At 39.7% G+C, this 14,750-nt stretch overlaps 1 protein-coding gene across 3 annotated transcripts; it reads right to left on the bottom strand.

Annotated features, from left to right (window-relative positions):
- Positions 1-1,087: 1,087 nt before the first annotated feature.
- On the bottom strand, positions 1,088-13,876 carry nbn (nibrin). Of its 3 annotated transcripts, none has more exons than XR_007140154.1 (17): positions 13,696-13,876; positions 13,320-13,438; positions 11,391-11,518; positions 11,006-11,165; positions 9,571-9,674; positions 9,157-9,274; positions 7,614-7,804; positions 7,048-7,145; positions 6,753-6,891; positions 5,472-5,750; positions 4,704-5,361; positions 4,118-4,183; positions 3,802-3,963; positions 3,600-3,713; positions 3,288-3,454; positions 2,991-3,103; positions 1,088-1,774 (listed from the first exon to the last, which is right to left on the bottom strand). XR_007140154.1 is itself a non-coding variant. In XM_027153388.2 (16 exons), the coding sequence occupies exons 1-16, from the start codon at positions 13,727-13,729 to the stop codon at positions 1,744-1,746; spliced, it is 2,451 nt and encodes an 816-aa protein (XP_027009189.2). In that variant the 5' UTR covers positions 13,730-13,876; the 3' UTR covers positions 1,088-1,743. The 3 variants fall into 3 exon arrangements, 1 of the variants encoding a protein (XP_027009189.2); XR_007140155.1 differs by having other exon boundaries at positions 3,295-3,454; XM_027153388.2 differs by lacking the exon at positions 2,991-3,103 and having other exon boundaries at positions 3,405-3,454.
- Between the last annotated feature and the right edge of the window lie 874 nt (positions 13,877-14,750).

Genomic DNA, 14,750 nt, shown 5'->3' with positions numbered 1-14,750 from the left:
TGCTTCGGTAATAAACTCTTAATACATCATGATCCTTTAGACCAGGGGTCGGCAACCTTAAACACTCAAAAGAGCCATTTGGACACAGGGAGCCATAAAACCCTTCTGACATCTAAAAGAAAGAGAACACTGCATGTTGTTTTTTACCTTTATGGACAGTATAGAAATAACTGTAGTGTGTTGCATTTATGAAAATCAATGAACTGCTACAGAGTAAACAAAATTTTATTTCTGCAGACAAACAAAAATATTTTGAACAGTTTGAACTAACAAAAAAGACGCTGGGTTGAAGCTTACTTTCAAATAAAGTGTCACATCAGGTCCTCTTCATATTCATGACATCAAGATTTTAACTTGCCGGCTGCAGCAAACCAAAAATGCGTCCGCTTCTGTCGGCAGTTATGACGCATATTCTGAGCGACAAAGAAAATTAAACACGGTTTATTTTAATCAAGAGCATCATGATCTTAGAATTACATTTTAAAAAAAAAACTAAACTAAAATAAATTTAAATATTTATTTTCCAAATCTAGAGGGAGCCGCAGCAGAGGGATGAAAGAGCCACGGGTTGCCGACCCCTGCTTTAGACTGAGCGACCAATTGAAACCTATGGGTTTTTAGTGCTTGTATAAAATAGTCATAAATGTGAAGCCTTAACCACTGGAAAAGACTCTCAACTTGTGAACTGATCCAAACCCATCAGCCAGAAAAAATATATTATAATATAAAATATTTAGAATTTAAACAAATTCCATTTGATCGTTCTGATCTTTCTCAGTCAGGCTGTGCTCCCATGGCCAAAGGGTTAGTGAGACTACAGGTTTTTATTCCAGTCAAACAAAGAATACCATCTGATCCCAACTATTTAATTTGAGTCTGTTTGTCTGGAAGTCATCATCACATAAATTTTCCTATGCACGTCCGTAAGGTATGTCGCATTGTAGCCTGAAGAATACGTAGATACGGTTGAGTTGCCAAAATAAAAATAAGGAAATAAAATGTGTTCCATACTTTTCTGGATTATGAACTGAATATCTGTGAATGCTTAAAGTGAATGCTTGTACAATAAAAAATAAGTTTTGATACATGTTTTGTAAACATCATTTTATTAGAGATGATTAAATCTTTTCAAACTAGTTTGTTACATCTTTTTAGGCTTTGCTTAAATAAAAAGAAATGATTAATTATAAAGATTCAACTTGATCATTTGAAAACATGGAGGTTGAAAAAAAAGCTGGCGGCTTGGTGATTTGTTATGTTGTATTTTTTTTACCGAATACTGTGTTTCATGAAGTCTTCATGTCAGAGTTTTAACGCGGACATCTGTTATATAATCCACAATACAAATAACATTCATCCAAGTGGGCAGGTATTGGACAGTTATAAAAAAAAAAAAAAAAAAAGTTCGCTGTTTTTGTAGTGCTCAAGGAAATATCTGAAAAACTGGTTACTTTTATGAATAGTACTGTACATATGATTTTTAAAAAGGTGCTTTTTTTTATTGATATTAGTGAAAGCTGTCTGCAAGTGAAACATGAAGGCTTATGAAAGATAACCAAATGAAAAAAAAAAACTGTGACACATTTTCAGAGATGTCTTTCATAATGGTTTAAAAAGTGAGCGTGTAAAATTGACCGACTTGACCGATTGCTCGAAACATTACAATTGTAAACCAACAAAACACTAAAACTCGGGCCCGGTTTGAACATTCAGGTCAGTAAAACAATGAACAATGAACAATCTTCATCTTCTTTTAGTAGTCCTTGGATTGTATCTACGATAAAAAGAAAAGGAAACGTTTAACGTCTAAAACTGAGCTCGGTGAGAAATCAGTAAATATTTCAACTTTTTGGTGACATTAATAAAACATTTTAGTAAATAAAAAAAAACAGCAGTGACAAAACATAATAATAAACACATCTGGGCTTTTAAACACAGAGGAAGAGCAGCAGTATGAGAGAAAGAGAAGCCATGTTGACTGTACTTTTGCTTAGCTCATGTGATGTCCCTTCTCTATGCTCAATTGGCTAAACATCATGATTCAGAGTTCAAACAGTTATAGGTGGCTGAAGGCAAGCTGTGTGTGTGTGTGTGTGTGTGTGTGTGCAGAAGAAATGGCACCGCTTTTACGCAAGACTTGCACTTCAGCTGCATTCTGTCTCTAGGCAACAGCCATCATCCTTTAACAAACACTTTTCCTTCCCTTAGCTTGTTTAGCTCTCTCTGTCTCTCCCGCTATGCGTTTTTACAACAGATATCCATATGAATTTGCAAAAAAGAAAAAGAAAAGAAAAGAAAAGCAAACTATTTATTATTATCGTACCGTTTAGCGTAGACATATTGTCGTATTTCTCTTTAAACTTTCACTGGCTTTGGTTTTATTACACGTTCTGCTTCGTTTCTATTACACCTAATCGCATTATTTTTATTTTAATTCTGCTTCCTTTTAGCCGTTTCTTATGTATATTTTACAATTTATTACTAACATCAGCTTGACTTGAAATCACAGGTTTATATGAATGTGCTCCTTATGGTATCGTTTCTATAGCGACAAAAGACACTGCATGAACTCAGCCTAATAGTAAATGAGTTAAAAATGGTTTCGCACGCAACAGGACAAGCTGTGTTCGTTGACCTTAAAGGGGAGGTACGGGGTGAATGGGTGCGGGGGGTGGGGGGTCCGGCTGGTGGAAAGCTGATGTTAAAAGTGTAATACTGTGTAATACATTAATGCATTAAAAATTCTAAAGACCGATACATTTCTGTTGCCGTGGTAACAATAACGCCGTCGGTCCATTTTATTTCAGGCTGCATCACACCACCGTGACCTGTTAAAGATCATTTTCCTATAACAGCAGGCCGCCGAGTGTTTTATTCCTTACATAAAAGCACTCGTTTTTAAATGGATAAAAAAATGTGTTCTACAAAAAGCTCGTGTGCATGAGGGTTAAACAGAACAGCCAAGAACTAAATAGACAGTTTGCACTGACTTGTTGTTTCATGCACTGTAGCTCCTTACTGTCTGAGCCTGGCTTTGCTGTCACAAAAGCAGGCTTTGGATCTCTGCATGCCATGACAGCTTAGTGCCATTGGGTAAATCCACCTTGATTTGTCAGGGTCAGAGGGCAGCGAGGGAGGTAAACGTGTTACGTAAATACGCTCAGGCTGGTATGCATGACTCTCTATAGATGTGTATTTTGTATAATGCTTCCATCAGAAATAAAATCCTGGATGTCACCGTGACCGTGAGAGCGTGGCTAAGCACCGTGTTTGAATCTTATACGTACTGAATACCTGTGGCTGTTTAAGGATTCTTTAGTTAGGAGGAAAACGCTTTAACTCTTAACATGGCGGCTCCTCGTTTCCAAAGATCAGAGTGACAATGATATCAAGCCCGGTCATACCTGAACAGGTCATCACCTAGAGTCTCATCACGTTCTTGCTGTTTCTCTTGCTGAAAAAAAAAAAGTGAGGTGAATTTCGACGGTTTTCTTTAACCCGACTATTTACACAAGTGGTTTCGAATTAATTCCTTCCATCCTTCCATCCATCCATCCATCCATCCATCCATCCATCCATGTTCCTGCTTTCTCTCTTACCTCAGCTGCATCCTTCAGCCACTCCTCAAGTTCTGAGTTTTTGCTGCGGTTATGAGCAACCAGATCAGAGCCTCCAATGATTTTAGGTAAGCCCTGAAGTCCAGGAACAGGGACCTAACACCAACATTATAATAGAATGAGTCTTAAATATACACGAGTGCATATTAATCAGCGTAACTCTACCTGTTGTTCTGTGACTGACCTTACGGAAACGTTTGAAATTCTTTCTGTTCGTATCACGGCTCTGTAGTGGCTCGGCCCTCGTCCTGCTGGGGGCCCTCACGGTCAGGGACATAAACTGGACTTGCAAAAGCTTACTAGGAAGTTCAGGATCTTTCTCAGGAGCAGAGCCTGAGCTTGAGGCCTACAAACCCAATACAGCATGAATGCATGATTTTAGATTTTTATCATCATTAAAGATGCCAATGATACTTTATTTATTAAATACCATCCTAATGACCTTTTTCTCTGGTTTTGTAAATAAAACACTGTTTTCTGTGTGTAAAAAAAAACTCTACCGTGGGTTCTTCCTTCACTGCAGACACTTCACTGTGTTTGTCGAAGCCATTCGGGACCTTGGTTTCCTGTAAATGAAATGATATACAGTGAAAATACAAATCCATACAAAATCTTCACAACAATAATGCAGAGAAAGAGAAAAATAGAAGAACTGTACCACAAAAAAATGATCCTAAATCTGTCACCTAATCTAAGTCTCAGGTGACTGATATTTAACAATGAGTGTCTCCTCCGTTCCGTTTTTATTTTTTACCCTCTAGAGAAAGCACAATTTTTAAAAAAAAACTTTTTTTTAACCCCCTCCTGATTCACTAGAAATCCCCTGCCCTTTCCCCTTCGGTGAATTTGCTTTTCTGCTATCTGCAGGATTTTCCTGTGTGGATTGTCTGACCATTGGTTAAATCTGAATCATCTGAAAAGCCTGGTCGCTCTTTGTAAATGCTACGGTTAAGTGGTAGGCGTTGTCATCCTTCCTTACATTAACTTTTCTAACCAGTTCTAAAATACAGTTAGAAAAAAAATCGACATCGTTTAGCCGAAGCCAAATAAAAATAGTAGTATTGGTAAATATAAGGCTCCCCTCACCAAAAGAAAAGAAACTTCCTCTTCTTTAACGTCTGCGGTTTTACGTCTGTCATTTCCACTTGTTGAACCTTGCCGTTCCTGTTCCGACCCCTTCGTCTTACTAGACGTGACCTGTGCCGTTCTCGCTAGACCTCGCGTGTCCTGTTCAGAGTTCAGGCTTGTACTGCCTATGCGTTGCTGTTTCTCTGCTTTGCTCTGCTTGCTGAACGGGTCACTACAATCCTCCTCTGCAGTAGCTGTGCATCTTCCTCCTTGATCCAAAAGCTGCTTCTTTTTAGCCGCTGGCTCAGGCGCGTCCATGTCCTCAGACATGATGGACTCGAGTTCCTCCAGAGAAACGTCTAAATCGACAAGTGCTACAGGCTCCTGTTCTGGCTCTTTCCTCTTCTTGGAACTGTAATTCAGATCTAAATTCAGGCTCACGTTTTGTTGCAAGCCACCTGATTTGGAATCTGTAGCGAGAAAAGAGCCCAAACCGAGACTGCCACTGGAACCATAGCGTGGGGTTGTGTCATGCTGGTTTTGGGCTAGTTTTGAATCTAATCTGGAAACTGAGGATTTTTGTAGAGAAGGAGCCAGATGAGAGTTGCTTTCCTCATCCTCTCGTCTAGAGAGTTTGGCGTCTGATAGTTCGGATTCGGTGCTGCCTTCGCGCTGCCTGCAGAAGGACATCACAAATACATTAAGCAAGTAAATAAATAAATAAAAACATGACATTTCAAAAAGAAACCAATTTCTACATGTCTACATGAGATATCAGTGCCTTGCCTCTTTTTAATGGGTGGCTTGAAGTAGGAAGTCAGTGATGCTTGCTTCTGCGGGGATTTTTTAAATGTGCCACTGTATTTATTACATTCAGCACTCTTCTGGCTTTCGGATTTGGCTTTCTTTCCTTCCTTTACATCACCGGATGAAACGGGCTCAGAGCAGGCAGCTGGCAGCTCTGTGGCCTTTGGCAGCTTCTTAAATGTTGTTGCACCCAGCGGATTTACAGTCGGACGTTTTTCTGGGGTCTCGCCCACAGCTGTGGCCTCGCATATGTCCATCCTACAAAAGTAAAAGTAGTGAAACTGCTTCAGAATTGCTCTTTAGATGTATTATACAGTACAGTCAGTGTGAGCTCAAATGCCTGAAAACAAACGACTAATGCTTACTCGACCAGAGACCCAGAGAGATTGGAGTTTTACTCCACTGCCTGAAAGAGCTGCACACCAAATAATGTATTACAGTGATCCCTCGTTTATCGCGGTTAATGGGGACCGGAACCCCTCGCGATATGTGAAAATCCGCGAAGTAGGATTGGCCCTAAGTTTGACCTTTTCACTGATGGTCATCATCTTCCTCTTCCTCTTGGGCTCACTAGAGGAATCTTTCGCAGGGGCACGGTGCTTAGGAGGCATTGTAAAGGCTTAACACAATACACGTGACACAGTTGACAGCGTGAACGTGAGAGGCAAGATACAACAAGGGAAGAAGCTGGGAGAGGATGCGATGATGCGCAGCCAATCAGCTCAGATCACGCACCGGGAACCAATCATGTGCCTCGTCTGAGTGCCCGTGGGTATGTACAAAGCCTCTGAGAGAGTTTCTCTCTTTGTCTGGCATCCTGAGAAACCGTTTTTATTTTTAGTTTTCGATGAATATTTTTGAAAAATCAGCGATGCACTGAGGCCGCGAAACCTGAACCGCGAAGTGACGAGTGATTACTGTATACTGTAATAACTGCACTGCTCTAGTTATTATAGAACTTTTATGAAAGTCCCATTTACTTCCATCCAGTATCCTGTATATTTTAAAGGGATTTTCTTACTGCTATTACAATAAAATAAACAAAACACTGCATCCTCATTGTTTTACATGCACCGAATATATAGCAGCTCTATAATTAATGTAGCCTACTAAATAAACTGAAGTAGGTGATATGTGGTCAAAATATTTTGGTTCAGATTACGAATCGTTTCCTATTAGCGCGCTTGTTATCGAGACTGATGAGCCCTAACCGAAATGTTCGGACCTCGTGGATGCAAGGTGTTAAGTGAAACGTCCTACCTGCCGATACACTGAGATGGCTCTGTATTAACCACGTAGGCAGTGATGTTTATTGAGGCTCCATGAAGCACGGTCTCGTCCACGGCTGCGCTCTGGGAAAGTGTCGATTCGGGGATTGCTGGCCTCATATTAACGGATTCTAAAAGACCAAACAATTAGGTAAGCTTTAAATGTCCCATAATGTCTGTATTCAATAAATGAATAATAATAATAATAATAATAATAATAATAATAATAATAATAATAACAACAGTAATGTACGTGTGAATGTGTGCGAGAGAAAGAGAGAACCCACGTGAATCCAAAGAACAGCAGGGATTGCAGTATGTCTGAATATTGACGTAAATGGCAGCTAATCCGATCTCTGACTCAGCAATGAAACGTAAACCATTTCTGTGCCAGAAAGAGAAAAGGGGAAAGAGAGGGGATAGATGTGCTGAATCAGGCAGAATTACGGTGTTACTCAGGCAAAAATAACAACATAATACTCGCCGACATAAAGCGTTAAGACTGACTAAAACAGCTACACGATGCTGATATGAATAATATTGTCATAAAACAAAAAGCACCAGCTGTCATGTAACAAAGGAGAGGTTTTTAGGAATTATGACATGCTTTCTAATTGCTTTGACAGTAGCAGCAATAATTACTGTGGTAATGAGACCAAAGTCCTTGAAAGAAAATCTGGAATGTGGTTATACAGTATTAAGCAAGCAGCCTATTGCTACTATTATCTCTTCAAGACATCATCGCTCAAAGCTATGCTAAAAAAAATCTTTCTCCCTCACAAATCTTCCTCTGTACCATAAATACCAGGCTGTATAACCATAAAACGTATACAGACTAGTCACTCCAAGCTACCTGTGCAGAATCGAGCTGACAGAATTTGTCCAGTTCTTGATAGTAGGAGTCATCGGTGCTTGGGAAGATCCTGTAGCCATATCGACAACACAAATTCCTGTGGACTCTAGAAGTGACACTGGAAGAGATCCCTCCTCCAAAAGCTGACTTCTTCCACCTCCAAAACCAATAGCTTGGCTTAAGCGCTTCATCTGGTGAAATATACACAGACGCATGAAATAGGAAGAAGAAATGAATGAAACAAAGAGAACAATTATGTTTCGCTGTCGAATAAACATTGTCTGTTAACCCAAAACATTCATGGCTGTAAAAAACTCACGCTGGGAACGGAACGTTCTTCAAATGTTCTCCATGTGTAAGACGTGCACAGGTTTTCAATCTACACGATATAAAGTGACGCGACATATGGCTAAGTACGGTGACCCATACTCAGAATTCGTTCTCTGCACTTGACCCATCCAAAGTGCACACACACAGCAGTAAACACACACACACACACCGTGAACACACACCCGGAGCAGTGGGCAGCCATTTATGCTGCGGTTCCCAGGGAGCAGTTGGGGGGGTTCGGTGCCTTGCTCAAGGGCATCTCAGTCGTGGCCGGCCCGAGACTCGAACCCACAACCTTCGGGTTACGATTCAGACTCTCTAACCATTAGGCCACGACTTCCCCCATTAGGCCACGACTTCCCCCCCTATCAGATAGATACAGATGAACTGGTCGCGGTTGCTCGACTGAAAAATGTGCAGCGGTGCAGAAGTGCAAGTATAAATGGTGTGGAGTGAATGTATAAGCTAAAAATAGAAAATACGACAAGGTGTGCGGTTACAGGTAAATGATAAATGACCCGAGTTTTATGGTGTCTGCTTCAGCATCCAAACTTCCTATTTGCACCTGGAAAGTATTACACTATGGCCAAAATCCGTGAAATTGAGCCTTGTTACAGTAGTTTCCACCAGACCTGGCATAAGGCACTACACCAGATCTGCCAAGAAGGGAAGCCGTGTGCCAGGATCTGCTCAAAGCCCAGGTGGAGGAACCCAGTGGGCTGGACCACTACCAAGCAAGCAGCCTGCCTATTGCCATGTTGCTGGTTGGCATCATACTGGAGTATACTGTCCTCATACGTGCATTGGCTTCACCATCAGAGCTTCTGCTTGCTGACCCTCTGCCAGCTCGGCTACCTGTTCGCACCCACCCAGATATCACTTAGCTCAATTATTTTGACGGATAATCACGATTGTTTCTCCTCCCTACTTTGTGCACCTTTCCCATCAACTCACGGACAATGGAAAACACAAAAAAACACAAAAGCCATTAGGACGAACATAAGCGGACAAGAATTTAGAAGGTTACGAAGGTGATGAGTTACAAGTTATTCATGTGCACTTGATTATTTACATGAAATCGCAAAAGTGGTCTCGATCTCAGAATCGACACTGAGAATTCTTTTTTTTTTTCTTCAATTTTTAATAGACCATTTTGGGCCTTTTTTTTTTTTTAAAACAGCTGTGCATATATGTTAAAGTAAAAAAATCTTGCCTGTTTGGTGTTGAGAAAGACAAAGGTTTTGCCTGCAAACAGAGTCTTTCTCTCATGACATGGTCCCAGGTCCACTTTCTCTTTAGCGATGCTCGGTTCATCTATCTCAGGCCTGAAGCTGAACATGTGCACACGTCAGGAATTAGTAAGCAAAACAAACTATAATAAAAATCATCCGATTTTGGCTCAATTTTTCAATTGCCTGCTCCTGAACTGAGCAAATAAGGTTATTTTCAACCTGATAGGTCTGTGGAACCGGCGAAAAAGCGTACAGTATACAATCTCCTTGATAGATTTTAACCTATAGATTAAATAATCAAAAAATCGATTTATTAGCAAAAGAATTCTAAGTTGCAACCCTAGTTCTAGCACACTCATGCAGCATAGGTGTTTAAGAGAGAGACAAGTCACTACCTCTCCGCTTTGGGAAGGTTTTCCTTCTGCTGAACAGCTCTGGAGAGCTCGGTGAAGAACTGGGGTTTCACTATCGGTCGGCAGCACAGCAGCGCGCAGATCGTCTGCACACACGGCAAAGGGTTCACTTATTATACTGTACACACCACATATGACTACACCAAAGCAAAGGCATGCATCATTAGCACATAGTTTATTACATTTGTACAGCCTGAAGTCTATCCCATGGGACTCGGGGCATGAGGCAGCCCACAACGTATGTCTTTGGACTAGGGGAGGAACCGAATTACTTAGGGCCTTTTTACACCTGGTCACTTCGTGTGATATCTCTGATCCGATAGCTATCTGATTTGTTAAAACTGTTCCATTTTCATTAGGCCACATAAATGCGTCTTGAACACATGAAGTGACCAGGTGTAAAAAAGAAGAAGAAGAAGAAGTTTTATTTATATAGCGCCTTTCCATAGCTCAAGGTCGCTTTACATTTCACAAATACAGTACATTCATAAAAAGCCCTTTAGAGGAAACCTCTAAGGGGTTTTTTACACCTGGTCACTTCATGTGTTTTCTGTGATCAGATAGCTATCCGATGGTAAAAAGACCAGGTCTAAATGCCCTCCGAAACGGTTTCGAGATGGATATAAACCCGATAGCTCAAACCCCTTCAGGAGGTGGTCTGGGACGTGTTTCAGATGAAACTGGACAGTAAATGAATGTGGTTGTTCAAGCCACATACGTCAGCGCTATACTCCTCCCAAACGGAAGTACGTCACTCGCAAGTGACTCACGAGTCGTGCATCGCGCCAGAAACAAACATGTTTTCCCACCAGCGCTGGCTCCGATCTTTCACCCAGGTGTCTCATTGGGTCTTAAAATGCACTGCTGCTGCCAGCGAAAACGCAGCAAACAGTAAATGCTGTTTTTTGTAGCAACCGCATACACCAAAGTGTGTTCCATTTCAATTACCCCGGAAATGAGGTAAAATATATTTGCATATTGGGCGGGAGTAGAAAGATCGGATCGATATCCGATTCGCCGAGACGCATTTATGTGGCCTAATGTAAATGGAACAGTTTTAACAAATCAGATAGCTATCGGATCAGAGAAAACACACGAAGTGACCAGGTGTAAAAAGACCCTAAAGCACAGGGAGAAACATGGAAACTCCTCATATATGTATAAATTAATAATAATAATATAAGATAATATGAATTGCAGTGAAAGTTATCACAGGTTAACTGTCTCTATCACTAAGCAATGCATTTGGGATTGCTAAGAGCCAGGGCATTTATTTACACTTGTAAGGGAATTTTTTTTGTTTGGTGCAAAGGTTTTCTTGTCTAGTCAAATGAACATAAGCAAGTAAGTGCTCGAGATTACAGATGTACAGTAATGATGCAGGAGTTAAAACCTTTTCAGTCAATGTGTTTCTGACCTTTATGGTGACTTTAACAGCAGGCATGACTAGGTGAGTGCACTCCTGAGACCAGGAGTTGACCAGACGTCCCCCAAGAGCCTGGACGTCCTTGGAGAGAGTTGCTTTCCCTTCATTATCGACACACGATGAACAAACAACCACAGAATCCAGTTCTAGCCTGCGACAAATAAAAGGAATTTGACACAAATCAGCCATAATGAACAATACAGGTCTATTTATGATTATAGTTGTTTTTAGTTGGCTGGAAGCACATCAGTCTCAACTTAGCTTACTAGCTACTAATATTTCTGATCTGAAGTAGTGTTACACCTGTCCCAAACTGCACAGAAAACTTGTATCATTTCATTAATCAAGTCCTGAAAACAAGGTAAGAAATCCACACCTAAACTTGCTCTGAAAAACCCCAAATGTCAGTTTGTCCCCTGCATAGACAGCCTTGGTGGATCCAGTCTCTAGCCGCTTGTCGTTGACAAAAGTGCCGTACTTGGAGCAGTCTTTCAGCGTGACAGCCTGCAACAACGTGAACACATCACTCATTTAGAAGAGAAGCTGCGCCATCTGCTGAACATTTAAGCACAAGTATTATGACTCAGATTTATCATATGAAAATGTAGAGCTTTAATGCATCAAGAGAAAAGCGCTTACATTCCCAGCCTATTCATTTACAAATAAAGATAAAACTGCCTTTTTTCATTAGTACGCTAAATGGTATTAAAAGTAACATTTTAAAAACATACTGTTATGTTTACGGTATATTTTTACAAACCGAATAGTTATGTTTTTTTTTCTTCATTTGGGCCGGGTGTATTTTTTAAGATCAAAACAGAGATGCTGGTTCGGAAATGACTTCTAATAGCTGTGTAAGCAGGAACTCACTTGTCTTAAAGATTTTCCACATCTTAAATGCAGGCAGCATGTTGATTAATTCCCTATAACTGCATGCCGTGCCTTTATTGTTTTTTATTCCTTACATCATACATCCTCCAAAATAAATAACACCCTAAACTAAATCCACAATGCGCACACCAAGCTTTTAAATCCAAACTGAACATGATCTTCTGATGGTCTGTAACTGACTTGAGGGAACTTGAATTACCTTAAAAGGCCACAGATATTGTTTGGCCGAAGATTAATGTAAATAAAGCACTAGTGCAGGAAAAATGCACTAAATAAAGCACTAGTGTAGAAAAATGCACTAAATAATGCTCTAGTGTAGAAAAATGCACTAAATAAAGCTCTAGTGTAGAAAAATGCACTACATAAAGCACTAGTGCAGGAAAAGTGCACTACATAAAGCACTAGTGTAGAAAAATGCACTAAATAATGCACTAGTGCAGGAAAAGTGCACTAAAAGCATTAGTGTAGAAAAATGCACTAAATAAAGCTCTAGTGTAGAAAAATGCACTAAATAATACACTAGTGTAGAAAAATGCACTAAATAATGCACTAGTGCAGGAAAAGTGCACTAAAAGCATTAGTGTAGAAAAATGCACTAAATAAAGCACTAGTGTAGAAAAATGCACTAAATAAAGCACTAGTGCAGGAAAAGTGCACTACATAAAGCACTAGTGTAGAAAAATGCACTAAATAATGCACTAGTGCAGGAAAAGTGCACTAAAAGCATTAGTGTAGAAAAATGCACTAAATAAAGCTCTAGTGTAGAAAAATGCACTAAATAATACACTAGTGTAGAAAAATGCACTAAATAATGCACTAGTGCAGGAAAAGTGCACTAAAAGCATTAGTGTAGAAAAATGCACTAAATAAAGCACTAGTGTAGAAAAATGCACTAAATAATGCACTAGTGTAGAAAAATGCTCTAAATAGAGCACTAGTGTAGAAAAATGCTCTAAATAAAGCACATGTAGAAAAATGCACTAAAAGCATTAGTGTAGAAAAATGCACTAAATAAAGCTCTAGTGTAGAAAAATGCACTAAATAATGCTATTGTGTAGAAAAATGCACTAAATAATGCTATTGTGTAGAAAAATGCACTAAATAAAGCTCTAGTGTAGAAAAATGCACTAAATAATGCACTAGTGTAGAAAAATGCACTAAATAAAGCTATTGTGTAGAAAAATGCACTAAGTAAAGCACTAGTGTAAAAAAATGCACTACATAAAGCAATAATGTAGAAAAATGCACTAAATAAAGCACTAGTGTAGAAAAAAAAAATGACTGGATCACCAGATGAAAAGAAACAAAACGCAAAGCAACGATTAGGACACTGAGTATTGTAAAATATTGTGGCATATACATATGATAAATGGTGAAGGACTCAGTGTGAATGAAACAGTGTGTGATTTTTCACCTGCTCAGTGACAGTGATGAGGGCATGTACACGGCTGATCGACTGGTCATTGGGCAGAAGGATGTCACAGTTCTTACGACCTACTACATGCTCCTTACCATCAAGCAAAGTGATTGGGCCTGGAAGGCATAACAATATCTCATATATTATATCATACTAAAGTACTAAACTACTACTAAACTACATCAACTACTGACTTCCATGTTAACAGCATGCATTAAAGCTGAAAGTGATCTTGTCATTTTATCTTAATGACCTGGAGTAAATAATATACACAATGAGTGCACGTGTTATTTCTTTAAGTCTTGAAGTGCAACATAGTCCACATTTTTCTAAAGCTATTTAAAAAAAAGGCTTTCTAAGCTCACTACAGTACCTGTCCCCGGATCTGTAGGGTGTAGTCTCCACATTGCACCGTGTCTCAAACACTCAACACTGATTTACGCCATTTCAGTCTCCGTCATGACACATGACATAAAATTCACCAGCGTGTTTTTTTTCCAGCTAGTAAACACTTCCTGAGTAACAGTAGATGCGCGCTAACTTTACAACATCCGGTGAGCGAGAGCGAGAGCTGTTTCAAAATAAAAGTCAACATTTTCTCGTGCTGTTATTCATCACGCCTTATTCTTGATTAGGACGCCAGTCCCAGCTGAACAAATAGCATGATACAGCAACCACCATGATGCTTCACCCTGCATAGAGTGCTCTATGGATGACTTGTTTGTTTTTGCCCCCAAAACTCTACCTTTTATTCATCAGACGATAACAAATTTTGACACGTTTAAGTTGTCAAAGAGATTTATACCATTTCAGTCTTCATCATCACAAGCTACATGGACATTAAATGAATCTCCAAATTTATTCCAGCTGCAAATTGCATCTGTTCAGATGGGGAAAATGAGATAGAAACAAGAAACAAAGAAAAGTCTCTTGCTGCCATTCATCACCTTATTTTGATTAGAACCCCAGGCCCAGTTGAACAAACAGCATGATACTGCTGCCACCATGCTTCACATTGGGGATTTACATTTACAGCATTTGGCAGATGCTTTTATTCAGAGTGACTTACATTTATCTCAATTATCCCTTTAATTTATCTCCTTGCAATCAGTCGTCCAACATCTAAACTACTGAGCTACCACATTAAACACTCTTAATAATAGGGCATTGGCCATTTCTGAATATATTTCATAAACAACCCTGAAAACAAGGGTGGCACGGTGGCTTAGTGGTTAGCACGTTCGCCTCACACCTCCAGGGTTAGGGGTCAAATCTCATCAGAAAAAAGTTTATAACATCAACAATATAGACTGCATGTTTAATCAGAATTAATTTCCTGGTTACACAATTGCACTTTTTGACCAGATAATATGCAGTTACAGCAGGTAAATGATTTATAAATCACACTATCTTTTGAATCTGGTTCCC

This window comes from Tachysurus fulvidraco, chromosome 3, assembly GCF_022655615.1.
Source record: "Tachysurus fulvidraco isolate hzauxx_2018 chromosome 3, HZAU_PFXX_2.0, whole genome shotgun sequence".
Taxonomy (NCBI): Eukaryota; Metazoa; Chordata; class Actinopteri; order Siluriformes; family Bagridae; genus Tachysurus; species Tachysurus fulvidraco.
The sequence above is the reverse complement of the archived record's forward strand: the minus strand, read 5'-3'. Positions and strand labels throughout refer to the sequence as shown.

Coding starts and splice junctions, on each gene's coding strand:
- nbn (XM_027153388.2), bottom strand. CDS start 13,729: ATGTGGAGACTACACCCTACAGATCCGGGGACAG. Junction 9,275..9,570: donor AACCTTCCCAAAGCGGAGAG/GTAGTGACTTGT, acceptor GCACATGTTCAG/CTTCAGGCCTGAGATAGATG. Junction 3,714..3,801: donor ATTTCAAACGTTTCCGTAAG/GTCAGTCACAGA, acceptor TGTTGGTGTTAG/GTCCCTGTTCCTGGACTTCA.